This window comes from Squalius cephalus, assembly GCF_949319135.1.
Source record: "Squalius cephalus genome assembly, chromosome: 9".
NCBI lineage: Eukaryota > Metazoa > Chordata > Actinopteri > Cypriniformes > Leuciscidae > Squalius > Squalius cephalus.
The window spans coordinates 28,369,292-28,389,263 of record NC_137130.1 but is presented as its reverse complement, the minus strand read 5'-3'; the positions used below and the strand labels follow the sequence as shown (position 1 = coordinate 28,389,263).

The 19,972-nt window shown below is 36.6% G+C and overlaps 2 protein-coding genes across 7 annotated transcripts in view; one reads left to right on the top strand and one right to left on the bottom strand.

The window, feature by feature from the left end:
• pde9aa (phosphodiesterase 9aa) overlaps positions 1-16,601 on the top strand; it is a 25,568-nt gene extending 8,967 nt beyond the window's left edge. Inside the window, exons 7-20 of one of the 6 annotated variants that reach the window (XM_079880877.1) lie at positions 2,575-2,659; positions 6,307-6,367; positions 7,687-7,761; positions 7,861-7,935; positions 8,106-8,192; positions 9,143-9,247; positions 9,675-9,757; positions 11,413-11,569; positions 11,662-11,775; positions 11,859-11,963; positions 15,463-15,591; positions 15,698-15,793; positions 15,883-15,938; positions 16,225-16,601. In XM_079880877.1, coding sequence (XP_079737003.1) covers positions 2,575-2,659; positions 6,307-6,367; positions 7,687-7,761; positions 7,861-7,935; positions 8,106-8,192; positions 9,143-9,247; positions 9,675-9,757; positions 11,413-11,569; positions 11,662-11,775; positions 11,859-11,963; positions 15,463-15,591; positions 15,698-15,793; positions 15,883-15,933 — 1,223 coding nt within the window. In that variant the 3' untranslated portion in view covers positions 15,934-15,938; positions 16,225-16,601. The remainder of the gene's footprint in view (positions 1-2,574; positions 2,660-6,306; positions 6,368-7,686; positions 7,762-7,860; positions 7,936-8,105; positions 8,193-9,142; positions 9,248-9,674; positions 9,758-11,412; positions 11,570-11,661; positions 11,776-11,858; positions 11,964-15,462; positions 15,592-15,697; positions 15,794-15,882; positions 15,939-16,224) is intronic. The other 5 variants (XM_079880881.1, XM_079880880.1, XM_079880876.1 and 2 more) reach the window with 5 other exon arrangements.
• Positions 16,341-19,972, bottom strand: part of wdr4 (WD repeat domain 4) — a 5,917-nt gene continuing 2,285 nt past the window's right edge. Inside the window, exons 4-11 of the mRNA XM_079880899.1 lie at positions 19,726-19,882; positions 19,170-19,282; positions 19,025-19,085; positions 18,812-18,913; positions 17,633-17,697; positions 17,319-17,505; positions 17,164-17,236; positions 16,341-16,896 (exon numbers count right to left, since the gene is read on the bottom strand). Coding sequence (XP_079737025.1) covers positions 16,709-16,896; positions 17,164-17,236; positions 17,319-17,505; positions 17,633-17,697; positions 18,812-18,913; positions 19,025-19,085; positions 19,170-19,282; positions 19,726-19,882 — 946 coding nt within the window. The 3' untranslated portion in view covers positions 16,341-16,708. The remainder of the gene's footprint in view (positions 16,897-17,163; positions 17,237-17,318; positions 17,506-17,632; positions 17,698-18,811; positions 18,914-19,024; positions 19,086-19,169; positions 19,283-19,725; positions 19,883-19,972) is intronic.

The following is a 19,972-nucleotide window of genomic DNA, read 5'->3' as shown; positions in this document are numbered from 1 at the left end:
CAGGACGATGACAGACGGTGAATGTGACAACAGTTTGATATTCAGATTACTGTTTCTTTGCTCCTTCTGATTCTGTAAGCACACTAAGGTGCTTATTCTCATGAACATAATTTTTTTTAATTGCTTGATTTGTTTTTATGATGACATCCATATTAATATATACTACCATTCAAAAGTTTGGGGTCGGTAAGATTTTTGAAGTCTCTTCTGCTCACAAAGGCTACATTGATTTTATCAAAAATACAGTAAAAACAGCAATATTTTGTAATATTATTACAATTTGAAATAATGTATTTTAAAAAAGCTGAATTTTCATCATCATTACTCTAGTCTTCGGTGTGATCCTTCAGAAATCATTCTAATATGATGATTTGATGTTCAAGAAACATTTCTTATTATTATCAATGTTGAAAACAGTTGTGCTGCTTAATATTTTTGTGGAAACTGTGACATTTGTGTACTGCTAAATAGAAAATTCAAAAGAACAGCATTTATTTGGAATGGAAATCTTTTGTAACATTATAAATGCCTTTACTGTCATTTTGGATCAATTTAATGCATACTTTTTAATGTTGTTATTTCCTTAGTACAAGCGGCAGTAATGTCCAGTAGCAAATATGCAAACATACTGCCTGTTATGAGTTCACATTTGTTTAAACATTTGCATGTCTTCATGCAATTCTGTACAGGAAGTAAAGACGTGGAGCTATTTTCCCCTAATTTTCCTTTCTTTGCTATCAGATTTTTAAAAGTGAAGGAGCTAGTGTGCTACTAGCATCCCTAAACTAAATTGCAACAATGCTGATTGTTTTAAAACACTACCCATTGGTAAGTAAAATGGTTACAAACTCACACTATTGGTTAAGCCAATGTTGCTGTGTTGGGCTGAATGGAATGATAAATCAAATGGCGCTGTTTCAATCTGTTAATTAAGTTATGCTGGGATAGAAGATGTTACGTCAACACTGAAAATGTTACATTTGACAGATGCTTTTATCCAAAGTGACTTGCATTGCATTCAAAGTAAACGTTATATCAGTTCTTGCTTTCCTTGAGAATTGAACCAATGATATTGGTGTTGCTAGAACACAACTTTCATGAATTTTGAAGCATAAATGTAATCGGCAGAAGTCAAAAGCTAAATGTAGGCTTTAAACGACCACACCGTGGTCACCATTACTAAGCTTCCGACTCTTTCAGTCTTTGTTTAAAAACATTTTCCCTGAAAGTTCGAGTTATAATAGTTTGCAAGACCGTGATTATAAACACAACAAACTAAAAGCGGAGATGAGTTTATCTTTTCGGCTGATGACATTTAATGTCCTCAACAACCTTGTAGTGCCATTTAACCACTTGTTAGTAACTGAATTTTCAAGGTAAGTAAAAGCTTTAAAAAAATCCCAAGAGGGAATCATTGATGTAGAATAAAACCACAGACTTTATTTCAGGTTCACCACAGACCTTATTTCAGGCATTTAACCAAAAACTCATTCAAAAAAATCCATTGACTTCAAAGACAATAGAACTGGAAGTGTAAAAATGCTAACTTGTTTCTGGGTTTTGGCCTATACAAATCATCCCTCAACACTATTTGTGGAATCTATTGTACAATGATTCAGAACTAAAGGGTTAGGTTCAGTTTAATGGCAATCTTTGACTGTGGCAGTCTTTGCGCACTAGTTGTTTTAGTTAGTTAGTTGTTGTTTGTACTTTAATGTCCAGCCTTGGCTGAAAATTGGTCTTTGGCCTAGCCATAGAATCACAATACATTTAACAATACACAACATCCACTTCAACATAATAAGCTAAAATATTCACATTCCCTACCCCTTATTCAGAAGACCTATTGCTTCAGTAAGTAATAATGCTCTATGTAACATCACCAGAGACTAGGATTCATTCCATTGCAGCACAGCTGTGTGTCCATATAAATCCAAATACAGCCATGATGTAATGAGTCACCAAGGCGATGGACCCTGACCTCTTCATAAGTTTGAACTCTTCACCAGCCTCATGTAATTTAAGGTGATTTATTACTGTGCGCTGTCTATAAACAGAATAGTTGCAGGAAGTCCAGATATTATATAATGTGTATAATTACACAATAAATTATACAATGTGAGTCCAGAGGTCTTGCATCTAATCAAACTATACAGTACTTTTGCTGCAAATTAATTTGATAGAAGCAACCAAATTAGACAGATGCCAACGTGGAAATGTTGTGTGACATATGCTCATTCTCAAACCAAGGTTGTGAGGAGTAAATTAAAACAGCTGTCAAATAGGTGGTCTGTCCAAAGATGGTCTAGCTGTCAAAGGTGATTTGCTCGTACTTTAGACCAGCAGAATTATTTCGGACAATGGAGGGAAGTGTAAAGCCAGACACTGGTGTCAGATGTCCTTTTTATGGCTCAACAGTCTGTGTTTGTGTAGGAAAACCATGACCATGTTCTCTAGCTCGTTTCCATATTTTCTGTCTGTTTGGCTCACTTCAAATATGTAAATCTATCATTCATCTGTCATAATCCTATGCATAATGTATTCTGTTTCCGTCATTTTTCTCTGTCTCTTCAGTGGAGGGGATGAAGGTGGTGGAGATCGAGAAATGTCGCAGTGACATCAAGAAGCTGCGGGAGGAGATGGCCTCCAGGAACAACAGGTCAGTGACCTTACTGCTTGTTCTGGAGATATTGGAACATCATTACCACAACGGGAAGTAGAACGATATATTTCATAAGAAAAAATGTAGGTTGAGACTGGACTTTATACTTCAGGAGTTTATTTGATTGTGACATTACATGAAATCAGGTGGTTGGAAGGGTGGAGGTGAAAAGTAGGAGTTACTTGGTGATGACAGCCAAACATGAAATAATTTCCCCCACGAACATGGATTAAAGGGGTCCTATTACGCTTTTCCACGTTTTCAACTTTAGTAAGTGTGTATTGTTGCTGTTTTAGCATTAAAAAGATGTGCAAGTTTACAAAGCTCAAAGTCCACTCCTAAGGGAGATATTTTATTTAACAGAATCCCCTTTCCAAGAACTACAACGAACTGTTTGGACTACGACGTGATTTTTCCGGATCTTATGAAGTCATAATGTTTCTCATTTAAATAATCCATGTCCGGAATTTGCAAAAAAGGTGCTGGTTGAGCTGCATTAGAGAAGACAGTGTTGTCACTATGTCATAGAGACACTGTTTTTCTACAACGTTTTCAAAACTCATTTGTTTGACCTTCGTAAGGCTGACGAACTTTTATTTTAAACACTGTTGCTGAACATTATAATTTCAACATTTATCTGTGCGCTGCACATTTTATGGAGAACAGCTTGTTTTCTGTTGCTATTGTGAGCTCTTGCTTTTGGTAAGATGGTTCACCGCTCCTTAGGAAAATTAACCATGGTTTTGTGATCAATTACTGTTTGTATTACCTATAGTTTTCCGACAAATATCACAATTAAATGGTAGAGAACATCTTTTCTATAATGTATAAGAAAATTACAAAAAACAGACCACTCTGAAACATCCTGTGAAATCCCTTCTTGCAAAGTCTGTGAATGAAATACGTTCTGAACGATCCTCTTGTCCATTAACATTGTCAGGGTCTGAATTGGTTTAAAATAACCTTAATATTTACACTAGAGAAGAACTCACAGTTATAGAGGGGCGTGACATTTCCAGAACACACGCTAAGCGCTGCCAATCACTGGGCCAGCTAACCAATCACAGCACATTTTGTATTTCGGAAGGAGGGGCTTCATCGAAATCAGCATTGTTTTTGAACAATCAAACATATTCTAGTACACCCCAAAAACAAAATCAAGACTTTGTAAAAGGGCAAAAGTTTTGCTTTTATGTTGAAGTGGACCAAATTCATTGGCCTTGCTCTAAAAAAGAAGGTATCTAAATTGAATTGAATGTGCACTTGTAGTGTATTTCAAATCTTAAACGTATATATTTAAAAAAACTGTACTAGAAGATAATATAATATTAATTACATAACAGGCTCTTTAAGTGTACTTAAAGAGAGTACACTTTCACAACTGTTTCTTAACACACTTAACAAGTGCACTTTGTAATAATGTCATGTTTTACTTTAAAGTATATTTTAAACCATTTTTTAATTATCTTGTGTTGTGTTCTAAAGATTCAAGTACAGACTAACATACTAAAGCACATGTAAAGCACTTGATTATAATTTTAACTGTAATGTGTTATTTAGTATTGCAATAAAATGCATCAAACATGTTTTAAATGTACTAAATTGTAACTTCATCATTACAAATGTGTAATTACAAATACATTTAAATACATGACACACATTTCCACAGAAATTACTTAAGTGGGTCAAAGTTTAGCTAAATACATTTAATATAAATTTAAACCATAATACATTTTAGTTTAATTGCAATTAAAGGGATAGTTCACCCAAACATGAAAATTCTGTCAGTAATTACTCACCCTCATGTTGTTTCAACCCCGTAAGACTTTCGTTCATCTTCGGAACACAAATTAAGATATTTTTGATGAAATCTGAGAGCTGTCTCACTCCTTCATAGGCTTCTCTGTAACTGAAACTTGCCGGCCCTGAAAGTTAGTAAAGACAATGTTTAAAATAGTCCAAGTGACTACAGTGGCTCAACCATAAGTTCACGTGAGTGAGTGAGTTCACGTAGTGTAACAGCGCAGCGCTTTTGGGTTGTACGTCAGAACGTAGACTTACTGTGAAAGTGAGCCTACGTTTTGACGTACAATCCAGAAGCGCTGCGCTGTTACACTACGTGAACTCACTCAGAAGCCCACACAGAAGAAAATGAATAGTTGAATAAAGTCATTATTTTAGTTTTTTTTTTTTTTGCGCACAAAAAGTATTCTCGTCGCTTGATAAACTTATGGTTGAGCCACTGTAGTCACTTGGACTATTTTAACTGTCTTTACTAACTTTCTGGGCCGGCAAGTTTCAATTACGAAGAAGCCTATGAAGGAGTGAGACAGCTCTCAGATTTCATCAAAAATATCTTAATTTGTGTTCCGAATATGAACGAAAGTCTTACGGGGTTGAAACAACATGATGGTGAGTAATTACTGACAGAATTTTCATTTTTGGTTGAACTATCCCTTTAATATACAATTAAGTGTCTTACAATTTACAATTATATTATTTCAATATTAAATATCCCTTTTAAAAGTATCCCAAAGTGTATATCTATTCCAGGTGTGTATATCTATAGCAGGCTATTCATAGCACTGTCCGTACCGCTAACTTTAATGAGAGGAGAATTAAGAAGCAGCCCAGTTGTCTTAGTCAGCTCTTGTTACTAACAGATGAGGTCAGGTCTATTCCCTTTTGAGTCTTAAAGGAGAACTCCGGTCAATTTTAACATTGAGCTCATTTTTTTGTACATTTGGAGTGCTGTCAATACAGAGAACAACGACAAAAATCGGTGTTGCCTACACCGAGTTATTCTATTTTTAAAATTTGCACCCTGTTGACTTCAATGGGGCAAGTACTAAACCTGCTTTTAGCCTCTTAACATCCTTGATGTGTCATTACAAGTGCACAGGTCATGTGAGTGATTCCTTCTGAGTGAACACAAGTGAGTCTGACTGCAGTAGATGTGAAAGAAATGTATAAAAATGATGTTATTTAAGCCAGCGCAAATACCTTTGTTTACATCCTGTTTATCGGTTGAAGTTCAAAGTAGTCGATTGCAGAGTTCACACGCATAGGTTTAATACCTATGATCACGCGCATGAACTCGGCAATCGACTACTTTGGACTTCAACCTAAAAACAGGATGTAAACAAAGGTATTTGCGCTGGCTTAAATAACATCATTTTTATACATTTCTTTCACATCTACTGCAGTCAGACTCACTCGTGTTCACTCAGAAGGAATCACTCACATGACCTGTGCACTTGTAATGACACATCAAGGATGTTAAGAGGCTAAAAGCAGGTTTAGTACTTGCCCCATTGAAGTCAACAGGGTGCAAATTTTAAAAATAGAATAACTCGGTGTAGGCAACACTGATTTTTGTCGTTGTTCTCTGTATTGACAGCACTCCAAATGTACAAAAAAATGAGCTCAATGTTAAAATTGACCGGAGTTCTCCTTTAATGAGCTGACATGGCTCTCACATGCTCTCTTATTTGTGAAGGATCAGATTCTAGATGAATCAAAGATACCTGTATGTTCTCATGATACTCTCTTTGAGAGATGTTGACATGGTTGTTAAAAGTGAAAAAACACAGCATCTTCAGGTCTAAAGCAACTGAGCCCCGTCTACTTTTTTAACTTTACAGCAGTTTCCTAGATGACAACAAGAAGTTAACCACTCGCAGAGATGTGCCTTCATACCCAAAGGTATGTGAATGGCAGATGTGAGCAAGTGTTTGTAACGTTTTCCTTCATTATTTTGTATACTTATTGTGCTTAAATAATTTGATATAAGTCAGCATACACAGCACCATTTAAGGTAAGAAAGGTTTAAAGGGATAGTTGACCAAAAAAAAAAAGATAAACAAAAAAATAATATATATACATTATATATATATATATATATATATAAATATTAAAAGAAAATATATTCTACTGTTCAAAAGTTTGAGGTCGGTTTCGCTTGTCTTTACTGTCAATTCATTTAATGCACCCTTGCTGAATAAAAGTATTAATTTCTTTCAGAAAGCAAATACATTTAACTGAACCCAAACTTTTGAATGGTAGTGAATATTCTTTTGAAAATATTAAAATAAATATGTTTTAAAATTGTACAACAATTTCCACATCTTTTTTCATAGTGACTATGTCTGGTAGGCGTGATAAACAAAAAAAAAAAAAAAAAAAAAAAAGAACTGTAAAAGTAGTCATGATTGAAATCTCAACCAATCTTATCAGCATTTACATTCATTTTTTTAATGTCATTATTTTTTAAATATTACGGAGAAAATATAAATATTTTTTATAACTCTCGTTTTACTAAATCGTGCGCACGATATAATAATTCGTGCTCTTGATTTCGTAAATTGGGGCCATGTTGTACCAATTTTAACGTTTTTATTGTAACGTTGCCATGATTTAGTAAACTTAGGGAATGAATTATAATTTTGTGCGCACGATTTAGTAAAACAAGGGAGCTAATTATTTTATCGTACGCATGACTTAGTAAAACGGGAACAAATTATTGTATTGTTTGCACGATTTAGTAAAACGAAGGAACGAATTATATCATAAGCACAACTAAGTAAAATGAGGGAACAAATTATTATATTGTTTGCACGATTTAGTAAAACGAAGGAACAAATGAACAAATTATTATATCATAAGCACAACTTAGTAAAACGAGAAAAGGAATTATATTGTGTGCACGATTTATTCAAACGAGGGAACGAATTTTATTGTGCACCGATTTAGTAAAATGAGTGAACGAATTAGTACAATGTGCTGACGTATTAGTAAATCATGGGACCGATTTGTTAATTCGTTGACATGATATACTTTTTTTAAATGTACTGTATGCACATGTGCAGGACTCTGTAGGATATGGTAAAGAGCTGTGTGGAGATTTCATAAAAATAAAAAGAGCATACAGGTTTGAAATGGTATATGATGTAAATGTAATGTACGCAATGGCCACAGCCAGGCGTTGGTTATCGGGGGTTAACTGGGAGCTCTGTCGCCTGCAGTACATGCTCTCCCAGCAAACCATAGATGCCCTCAGAAAACCCACCTTCGACGTCTGGCTGTGGGAGTCCAACGAGGTAAGAGCCTAACATGCCACTGTTTTGTCTTTCTCCTCTTTCTCTCCCCTTGTTTCCTCTCTTCTGCGTCTGTTGCTTGTGTTTGTGGGGCTTGTGTAGTACCACCTCTCACAGGGGACAGTAGAAGCTTTGAGGCAGCCAGTCTTCGATGTGTGGCAATGGGAACCAAACGAGGTGAGGATCGGCCAAAAGAAAGATGCAGAAAATAACAATTCTACAGAAGTTGATGTACCAGTGACAATGCACATGATGCATGAATGACGCCATGGGCAAAATGACTGACCTGTGACAGCCACATTTTTTGTAATGCTGAAAATGCTATCATCAGTGTGTTGTGCTTTAAGATGCTGAGTTGTCTGGAGCATATGTACCATGACCTCGGGCTGGTAAAGGACTTTAATATTAACCCCATCACACTGAAAAGATGGCTGGTAAGAAAACTATACTTTGAAATATTATTATTATTATTAATTTATTAATTATTTTTTTATTTGGAAAACTATTTTATTTGACTTTTCCCAAAGAAAATAATTTTTCACCCAAGTCAAAAAAAAAAAAAAAAAAAAAAAAAAAATATATATAGATGTAAATTTGGCGATTTCTTGCCGATTAGCCTTGTCAGGCGCTGTGTAGGCTATAGTAAGCGCACAATCACAAAGGATAACAAAATGAGTTTTTAATAGTACATTCCACTAGGAACATGTAGGAGAATCACAGGGAAGAAGCTCAGGAAATAACCACTCTTAACATAAACAATACCGGACAATGAAACAAAGGAAACTGAGAGCTTAAATAGAAGGGAGAGTAATCAACTGAACAGAAACAGGTGCGTAGAAACAGAACCAAAACACAATGAAACTAAACCAAAACAGAACATACATGTTACAGGCCTCCTGCCATAAAATATATTTGTGCAATACAATTAAGTCAGTTTAAGTCAAATGTATTTATATAGTGCTTTTCACAATACGCATTGTTTCAAAGCAGCTTTACATAAAAAAAAAATGTTTAAGAGAAAATTATAATTATATCTTCTTTGGATAATGTGTAATAAAATAAAATCTATCGTATATTTTTGTTTAGAGAACTATTTTATTAGACTTTTTCTGAAGAACATGTGAGTTGTGGGTAGTTGCTTAATGGTTTCAATTGTGTTTTGGGTGGTTGCCAGATGGTTAAAGAAAAACTAACTTATTGTGATTTTATTATAATTAAATGTTAAAATTATATGTACAATACAATTCCAAGTCAGATTTATTTATATAGCGCTTTCAACAATACACATTGTTTCAAAGCAGCTTTGCAGGAAATACATTTTTTGGACAATGTGTAATAATGAAAATAATAAAAATAAAATAAAGTCCTCTCTTTCCATTTTCAGCTTTGCATCCATGACAATTACAGGAACAATCCTTTTCATAATTTCCGCCACTGCTTCTGCGTCGCTCAGATGATGTACAGCATGATCTACCTCTGCAACCTACAGGTATAGATTGCATTATGTCTTATAATATATATTTTTGTAGTAATTGTTTAATTATGTGTCGAAGACATCTTTTATGCGCCGCAGCCACCTGTCTCTTTTGCTCAGGAAAGTTCGAGCAGCAGAGGTAGATTAAAGAGAAGTGGGAGGTGAATGAAAGAGACTGAAAGATAGCGAAGTGATAAATGAGTGATGTGTGGGGGGGCAAAAGCAATTCTGCTGCTATGAAGACACTTTCACTCTTCTCTCTGTGCTTGCTGTTGCCATGGATGTGTATTAAGAGGCCATTGGATTAATTATCCGAGCAATTACAGGCTGAGCTATTAGTGAGCAAATTACTTGCTTTAGTTTAGCAGTGTAGGAGAGCTGGGATACATGTGCAGACCCGGCCTCACGATCACTGCCGGTCTCGTTGTTCTGTGTTTTTCAGGAAAAGTTCACACAAGTAGATACTCTTATTTTAATGACAGCAGCTGTGTGTCACGACCTGGATCATCCTGGGTACAACAACACGTAAGAGCCTCAATCATTTATAAACATTGTCATTTATTACCCATCATAAAACATGTTTACCAGCCATGAAAATTAATACTTTTCTTCAGCAAGGATGCATTAAATTGTTCAAAAGTGACAGTAAAGACATTTATTATGTTACAAAAGAGTTCTATTTCAAATAAATGCTGTTCTATGCATTCACATGCATCACAAACCATATCGGTTTCCACAAAATTATTAAGCAGCACAGCTGTTTTCAGCATTAATAATAATAAGAAATGTTTCTTGAGCAGCATGTCTGCATATTTGGGGGGAAAAATCGAATGGTAGTGTATAGATTGGTAATATTCCACTACATTATAGTTGATGTTTTGCCATTTCAAAATATTTCACAATATTACTGTTTTACCATATTTTTGATCAAATAAATGCAGCCTTGCCTTGATGAGCATTAGAGACTTCTTTTAAAAACATAAAAAAATTGTACCAGCTCCAAACTTGTATATGGTTTTGTATATATTAGTGTACCTAAAACACATTATTTTGCGCTTTTTCAGACGACAAAAGGAGAATAAAAAAAATGTGCTCGCTCTTGTCCGTATAATGGCAGTGAATAGCGACCAGCATCAAGCTTTTTAAAAAAGATGCAAGATGTCGAATGGTCCCATGCGACACGTGTCATAAATTTGAAGTGTTCTGGGGGTTTAACGTGCTCAACGTGCACGTTCATGAAACTGTATTATAAATTAAATTATTAATTAAACTACTATACTATTAATAAAAAAGTAACATACTGTAAAATGGGTTAAGAAAGCTCACACAAGTAACATGCTCCTCATTAGTTAAGTCAAAATTATCCACTTTCTGTTTGAAAGAGTGCAGAATCTCTTCGGAAAAATAGTACGCCAAAAGAGTAGTATGTCTGAATACATAGTAGGCGAAAAACAGTAGGCGAAAAGTCGTCAGATGACCTACTACTTCTGCTGAGATTCTGAAGTGTGCATTCGATGGACACTTTACTATCCCATGAGGCCACAAGAGGGCATTTATAAATGGCAGTGAAGCGACACAACTGGTGTTGTAGGTCATGTGACAGTAGTGTGGCGGTCATGTGACAAATATAGTACCTACTCAGACAGTACATGATTTCGGACTGAGTGATGGAACATGCAACATGTTTATTTTAGGGTGAACTGTCCCTTTAAAGGAACACGCCGACTTTTTGGGACTTTAACTTATTCACTGTATCCCCCCCGAGTTGAGCGTGCCGTAACTCTGTCTGACGCACCCACCGCTAGCCTAGCTTAGCACAAAGACTGGAGGTAAACGGCTCCAGCTAGCATACTGCTCCCAATAAGTGACAGAATAACGCAAACATTTTCCTATTTAGATGTTGTGATTTGTATAGTCACAGCATGTACAAGGTCACATGAGACACAGCCATCTTCTAACCGTATACATACTGGGAACTATATTCTCAGAAGGCGAAGCACTGCTACTTAGCTAAAGTCCCAAAAAGTCGGCATGTTCCTTTAAGATATAAGTCATTGTGTTCCACATTTTCCACATATATGCTGCCACTTGGACACCAAATGCAAGCATAATTTGTGTTCGCATTTGGCACCTGTCGAGTGTTTTTGGACTCTGTACACACCATCCTCTCTCTTTTCCAGGTATCAGATTAATGCGCGCACAGAGCTGGCCGTGAGGTACAATGACATCTCTCCTCTGGAGAACCATCACTGCGCCGTGGCCTTCCAAATATTCTCTCAGCCAGACTGCAACATCTTTGCCAACTTTGATCCTGAAGCCTTCAAACAGATTCGTCAGGTGTGCCTCAGGGCTTTCAGCACACACACACGCTAATACATTAGTCTTTGAGCAATGTATAATGACTCTGTGTGTTATTTCGTCTCTGACAGGGAACCATCACCCTGATACTGGCCACGGACATGGCCCGACATGGAGAGATTCTGGACTCTTTCAAACAGAAAGTGGATCACTTTGACTACACTAATGAGGAGCATGTTACTTGTGTGAGCTTTCTTCACCCATTTTACTGTATCAGTATTCTCCTACTAAAAGTGCCGTGATGGGATTATTAATCTCTCTGTGACAGCTAAAGATGGTGCTGATCAAGTGCTGTGATATCTCTAATGAGGTCCGGCCAATGGAAGTCGCTGAGCCATGGGTGGACTGTTTGCTGGAGGAGTACTTCATGCAGGTAGATAAGCTAGCATTACAATACAGCTACAATAAATCAATAATAATAAAACATTTACTTTAACATCAGTATGTTGTGTGACCCACTTTATATTAAGTGTCTTTAACTACTATGTACTAACATTTAAATGAATCCTTTGATACAAAGCACTTATTGTGTAAATACTGTACATACATGTTTTTACATTGTACTTATATTTAAATTACACTGTTAACCCACCCTTAAACCAACCCATACCACCAAACTGGTCCCTAACTTTACCCGTAACCCAACTGAATAGCAGTAAAAATAGCTGCGTTTACATGGACACTTATAATCGGATTGACGGCTCAATCGGACTAAAAAACCTTCATGTAAACACCTTAATCGATCCGATTGAGCTCGATCTGAATGAAATTTCGATCGGATTGAAAGGGGTGGTTTATCCCTTTTGTAATCCGATCGAGAGAACATGTAAACAATCGGATTGAAAACCTAAACTGAAAGGACTGCGCATGTGCAATGACGTTACCTAGCGTAATGACGTATGACGCGTGGAACGAGCTGTTCTTCCTGTTGAATAAAGTGTCATATTAATAAGTTTCCCGTCATTCTAAAATTGTCATTTCACATGCGCGTCTGTGAAGTGAAGCAGGACAACGTCCCACCAGTCCTTGTTTTGGATTCTCATCCACAGACGACTGGTTTGCCGCGGGGAGGGGCATTTTTACTGCGTGATCAATAAGCAGCACGGCAAACCGGTTAATATGCTCTAAATTATGACCAGAGATGAATTAATATATTATGTCTGCTGTTTAAAACAAATAAAGAACCAATAGAGGAGAATTTTTATGCGCGAAAAGCAGGAAACTCTGTAGGCTATATTCGTGCAGTGTGCGCATGTCAAAACATCAGATCCGATTTGAAACTTGTGACATATAAACGCGCACATCAACCCGATTACTTTATTTATCATTCATGTAAACACCTTGTTCGGATTCATCAATCGGATTGATTTCATTCCAATTGTGTCCATGTAAACGTAGCTAGTGTTTTGCAATACAGGATTAACACAATAAATACATTATCAATCCATTTTTTACGTAATAGTAGTAAATGTCACCTAGTATAAAGTGTGACCTAAAAATCTTTATTTTGTCATTACTTGATTTTTTTGTTGTTGCAAGAAATACATACTTTTATTCAGCAAGGATGTATTCAGTTGTTTGAAAGACAAGTGTGTCCGATTTTGCAATTTGTTTATGAATAGAAAATTGTCGATAAGATGTAAAGTATTTGCTCTGGCTCGTTGTAAATGATTTTGTTCTGTTGTTGTGCTTGTTGTCGTCTGTTGACGTTGTACAAGCCGGATTTGGCGGTTGGTCGGTGTGGTATTAGTCACGCCCCTTCCTCACTGTGATTGGACGGCTGGTTAAAAAGTTACAGTGATGAGGGTTGTGTTTTACACAAAGTTGAACATTTTTCAACTCTTGGCACCCGGACAAAAACGCTAAGCTCTCAGCATGAAAAAGACGCTCAGCGTTTTTAAAATGCGGCGCTCCAATTGAAAACTATTTTTAAAAATACACCGGCCTTAGGAAAAAAACGCTTTGATGGACACCCGGCCTAAAGATTTTTGTTTCATATAAATGTTTTAGAAATTCTTTCTAAAAAAGAGTCCCGGAAAATCACGATTTCCCCAAAAAATATTAAGCAACAAAAACAAATGTTTTCATTGATAATGCAAATCAGCATATTATAATGAATGAAGGATCATGTGACACTGAAGACTGGAGTAATGGAATAGAATAAAACAAATCCGCCCCCTTTTTCATCGGCGCTGGATCCGAAAATATTTTTTTCATTCATTTTTCCTATAGAGATTTTAAAATAGTCTTTAAAGCAGAACTCGGCAACTCCAGAGCCATAGAGAGACTCCATTTTTTTTCTTTTACCTGGAGAATTCACCACCTTGGTTGCAAGGTTGGTTTTCCGCCTGGGAACGCTGGTCACCAATATCACCAGAACAGGTTGTTTAACCATCCAAATGATTTCTAGACAGTTTTATTAAGTTAAAAAAGTTACCAAGTTCTGCTTTAATAAACAGTTATAAGCAATGGACCAAGGCAATCGGTTACGAGGAGAATTTATTTATTTTTTTAAATTGGACAAAAAGACAAAGGTACAAGACTTTGTACTTATAGGTAGTGTAGGCAATTTTCGGAGAGGCTAGCAATAGCCAGATAGATTTGAAAGCATGAGATCCCACCCTCCCTTCAAAGCGTCTCCAAAACCACGCCTCCTTTAAAACACGTGAACGCACAGCAGAGTCTGCAAAGCATCACGAGACGAGAGACAGCGTTAAATTATAAAAAAAAATTGGGTCAAGATAAGAAAGAGTATGAGTTTGTGATATATTTCCTCCCACCTTATTGCAAAATGCTAGCTCTGAATGTGCTTAAATCCACAGTAAGGACATGTTTCCTTCACATATAACACATGCACACTTCAATAAGCCGACAGAAAGCAGGTTAATGCGTTTACATGCTGGGTGAAATCGGGGCATAATTCGAGCTGTGACGATCGGTTTATGCTTATGCCGTTTATGACCTCGCTCCGATAAAAGAAAACGGGTTAACGAGTTTAGATGATCGCGGCTTATTAAGCATAATCGGGTTAAGAACGTGCATGTAAAGGCACTCGTTCCAGTATTTTGAAAGCATAGGGAGATCAACTCAATTACATCATTCGCAGTGCTTCATGGGAGTAGGTGGAACTAAAGAGCTATCTTGGAGCGATGCTTTTTCGACTGTCTGGTGTAAAAAAGAATGTACAGCATCATGGGTAATGTTAGACTGGGTAAACCCAGCCCGATCTGCCAGGGATTTGATTTCGCCCTGCAGCTCAGGCTGGAAACCTGTTTCAAATCTGCGGGGACCAATCACAAACTGGCTTATCCAGCTGGTGCGTTATTGGCAGGTTTATCCATTTAACCTCTCTGCAATGCTCAATGGCTTCTTTAGTTTAGCAAACAAATTGCTTGAGTGGGTGTAAATACCACTCACTTTCATGTTTTTTTTGTTGTTGCCATTGCTGCTTCTGCAAACCGCTGATCAATGCTCCAAACCAACACGTTTGTTGACACGTTTCCTGCCTGGAGTTTTCGCTGCAAAGTACGTCACCCGGATCGTTGGTCTGATTGGTTGAAGGACTATCCAATTGCGTACAGAGTAATTTGAACTATGCCCGTTGATCACGCCTCTTGTGCAGTAGAAAATACAGAGCAGACTCCCCAGACTAATGTTCAATCTTAAAAGATTGAAAAGAAGGAAATATTTCATATAAATTATAATTTTCACTGGATTTCTTTTATTAAAAAAAAACAACAAAAAAAGCTTTGGTAAACATAAGTGACTTCTTTCAAAAACATTTTCATAAATCCTACAAACCCTAACATTCTGAATGATCTATCTAGACCATTTGTTTCTTCATCAGAATTGTGTTGTTCTCTCTCAAACAGAGTGATCGAGAGAAGGCGGAGGGTTTACCTGTCGCTCCTTTCATGGACAGAGAAAAAGTGACCAAGCCCACTGCTCAGATCGGCTTCATCAAGTTTGTCCTGATCCCCATGTTTGAGACAGTGATGAAGGTGAACTGGTTAGGTTAGGACCCAAAAGTACATTGTGAAACCTGCAGGCTTTAATCAAACATCCCGATACTTAGTTGTGATATTGTTTGTCCTCTGTGTGTTCCAGTTGTTTCCTCAGATTGAGGAGGTAATGGTACAGCCCTTACGAGAGTCCCGGGACAGATACGAGGAGCTTAAACAGATCGATGATGCCATGAATGAGGTCAGCAGAGTGAACATGATTGTGTGCGTGTGTGTTTTAAACTGGCATTAGCTATTCACATCTTTTCATCCATTTTTTTTTTTCAATAGGTGCAGAAAAAGAAAAGTGAAAATTTAACAATGGGAGGAAAAAAGAAATGAGGAAGGTCAATGTCAAAATGTACTATATGCTACTTAAATGTATCATAGTTATTATGGTTACACTTTATTTTCCAGTGTACTTACAGTGTAGTTACCCAAGGAAGTACTGGTAATATAAGGTAACCACAGTTAGGTTTAGGTTCAGGGTTAGAATCTAGTCAATACCCAGTTATTGCAATTGCTATAATATAGTATGTATGTACATACGGAACAGGGCTGTAAAATAAGGTGCTACCGTTATTATTGGTGTTATCTTTACAGCAAAACCTACCCTGTCTTTGTTTGTTTCAGCTGGAATCTTCCTCAGGAGGCAGTAACATGTGGGAAATTTGTGAAATCTTGGCCATCTGCTCAGAAAATCCAAAGCATCTTTCAGGGAATTGAATCGTGTACAGCTCAGTTATGAAATATTTGTGTTTTTATTTGGTTTTGTAAAAGTATAAACATTATACAGGATGTACAGATTTTTAGTCACTTTTACTCAAAAAATAAAAGTCTAACTTGAAAAAAAAAACTGAAGCCAAAAATCTCATTTTTAACAGAATTGTGTTATAACAGTTCATTGCTGTCCTCGATGAAATGGTACCACGTCCCAAGTGACGAGCGTGACTGAAAGTATAGTGCGCTCTAGTGGCCAAAGCATAACACAGCAACTTACCCTTCAGACAGAGACCAGGTAGTTTACTGAAAGGCTTTCCTGAATGTCAAATGAATAATAAAAAAATCATAGTCATTGTGAATTAACTGTTTATATCGCATAAAGCATGGCGTTCTCTCAGCTGGTGTTTTGAGGCACAGCGTCGCTCTCTGTTTTACTTCTTTTATTGGGTTTAGAGCCGTTCGCTGTTGCTCTCTTCTTAGTCTCCTGTTCCAGCCTTTCCTGCTTCTTTTGCAAATATGACGCCATGTTGTCGAAGTTCACCTTATACAGGTGCTTAAACTGACTCTCCAGTCCCACAGAACCTGTGAAGAGAGGATCAGCAGTATCTTATTTGACTAATGAATCTCGAAGGCCTCTAAATTATAAACATGATCAAAACTTCACTGAAAACCCTGTTGTATACAATCTACTACATGCCTTCTGCCATCTGATAGATAGTTTATACTTTTTAGGCCTTTTTTTGTAAAAATGTCCACCTTTAGGTCGTAATACAGGTTTCTTTTTTGCTGTGAACTCTTTACTGATTTTTATGAAGTAAATACAAGAACGACTTTTACACTGATTCCCACCTTGAAAGACATTCCACTGAGTCTGTAAAGCTTCAGTGACCCTCCTCAGTTCAGGCGTCTCTGAGTCACACAGCTATAAACAAGCACAAGCGGTTAGTAAGAGAAGAGTTAACTTCAGTACATGGAAAGACAGTCACAGAAGAGCATGTATGGACCTTCCAGTTCTGCTCCGAGTATCGATACAGCAGCACATTTAAGTCTTCACTCTCCAGCAAGACCCACAGTTGGCTTTGTGAATCAAAGGTCACGTCCCAGGGGGCAAGAGGAAGAGCGAGAGTCTCCGCAGGGTTCAGGCTTCCCTCCGTCCCAGAATCCACCATGAAGAGCTGAACTGAGGGCAATCTACACAGAGGGATATGATAAAGCCCTTATTAACCTCTGACTTGTGATACTATTGTTGTCACTGAGACTCTCCCAGAATCCAGTTAGAAGGATGATCGCTGCAGAAATCTGATTAAATGAAACGCACCTCTCACACTGGACAGCTACGTGTCGCCCATCTGGTGAGCTGAGGATCCTGCTGACAGCAAACCTCTGAAGACACAAAGATAGTCACAGTGACATTAGCTCTCTTTAAAAGAGATCAGTGACATACAAAATAAACGCACCTGGACTTGAATGGAAATAAACACTTTATACTAGTTGCACTTAACCTGTTGAACTCCAATTGTCCCAAAAATCAAAGACTAAATCTTATAATTTAGTAAATAGATCTAAAATATTTGTTACAGTATTTCTGTTGTATTTATGACGAAGGTACTGGTTTTCAAACTTGTATTAACATCAACTGGGTAGACATTTAATTAATCGACCACAGTTAATTTGCACAAAACTTTCAAGAACTGTACGTTCTTCAATGAAAACAAAAAGCTGTTTAAGAAATACCATTGCAGTTTACTTTTTTTTCCCCCATTACATTTTTAGCATTTTAATTCAGTTAGATTGTTTTAATACATACATATTTCATTCATTAATGTTTAATTTTAATTCAAAAGGTTTTAGGGATGGCTAAAAAAAGGTAGATGTAATTAATAAAAACATTAAATCATATCATTAACAAATATTATTACATAACACTTTATGTTGTTAATGTGTCTTTGTGTAGTTTAAATATAATTTGATTTACATATTTTCAAATATAAATGAATATGATGCAATATATTAATTAAATTACTAATTAAAAGTTTTTTCATAAAAGTTTGCATCATGTATCAAAATATGCAATGAGTCCTGAAAAAAAATGTTTCCCTCAAACTTTATCCTACATATTTCTGTGATCTGTCACAAACTCATTGTGCGTAGACATCCATATTAAAATAATTCATGCAGTTTTTTCTTTATTTTTTATTTTACCCGGAGAATTCACCACCTTGGTGTCTAATATTGCCATTACAATATTGTGAATTTTGCATATTAAAAATAAACAAAGCTTTGTAAAATTATGTAAATTAAGATTTTTTTTTTTTTACACTTAAAAACCAACTAAACTTCTAGACTTAGACCCATGGGTTCCTGATACCTCCCGTTGAAAACTGTATATCTAAGTCAATATATAACGTGATTATTTCCATGGGATTGTAGTACACATTGTGCGTAGCTTGAGTGTGATGTCTGTACGAATGGCTGATTGAAATCAAACAGACTCCACCTTTTCTGTGTCTGAGTTTTCAGAGTCTAGGCCAAGTTGCCTCAGGTCAACGCTGTGTAACCGCCGGCCAGTCTCATAATGCCAAACCTTCACTGTGCCATCCTGTGAACACAGTCCTACAGTGTTAAGACACTTATATCACCCTTACAATCACTATCCCAACAGAATATCACAGTAGAACAGTACAGAAAAGGTAAACTGGAAAACACCTACTCCTGAACCAGAGAGAAGCCAGTCAGGATGCCCTGCCGGCACAAGCAATACACTGACGAATCTGCAAGACAAATCAAACATGTTTGAACAAGCGCGAACAACATATGAGGCGTAATATCACTTGCATCCCACGGTCCACACTTACTCTCTGTGCCCTAGACAGAAAGCCTGAATGTTGTAGGGTGACCGCCGGAAGCTCACTCTGATCTTCTCATCTCGGTCTGCTGTTATGATATATTTATCATCTGGAGAGAGAGTCTGTAGAGGATCAAATATTAAACTCACTTTTTTTTAAGGCTGAGAATCACTTGGTTAATTAGCTAAATAACGTCATAATTAAGTGAAAATAAAAGGGAATTTTTATATTTTTTTGTTCGGATTCTGAAATAACTCCCCTAAATAAAAACTGGCACTTTATTAAAGAAATATTTCAGCCATTTAATACTTCTTTTTCTAGAGGTAAATGGAAAAAATGATAATATAAAAACTCACATTTTTTTAAAGCTGTTAACCATGTTAGTTAATTAGATAAATAACATCACAAATTATGTGAAAATAAAAGTGATAAAATAAATTTGACATTTTCGTTCAGGTGCTGCATTAAGTTCCACAGTGAAAAACTGGCACTTCATTAAAGAAATATTCTATATTCCCTTCTCTAAGTGAACTGTCCTCAAACCTAATGTTTGTGTACAACATACCACATCCAGTAACATGGAGAGATGTCCCAGCTTCAGCTCTCCTGGTTTCTGCGGCTCCAGAACAGAGAATGAATATACATCCCCAGACTTATCAGCCACAAAGACTTCATCCTCAGCCTGAGTAAACACAAGAGACGTGCATCGCCGCACAACCCACCTACAACAAAACAACCACACAATTACATAGAGCCTTACAGAGAAATTACCATTAATGTGCCCCTATTATGCTACTAGGTTGCGGATGTAT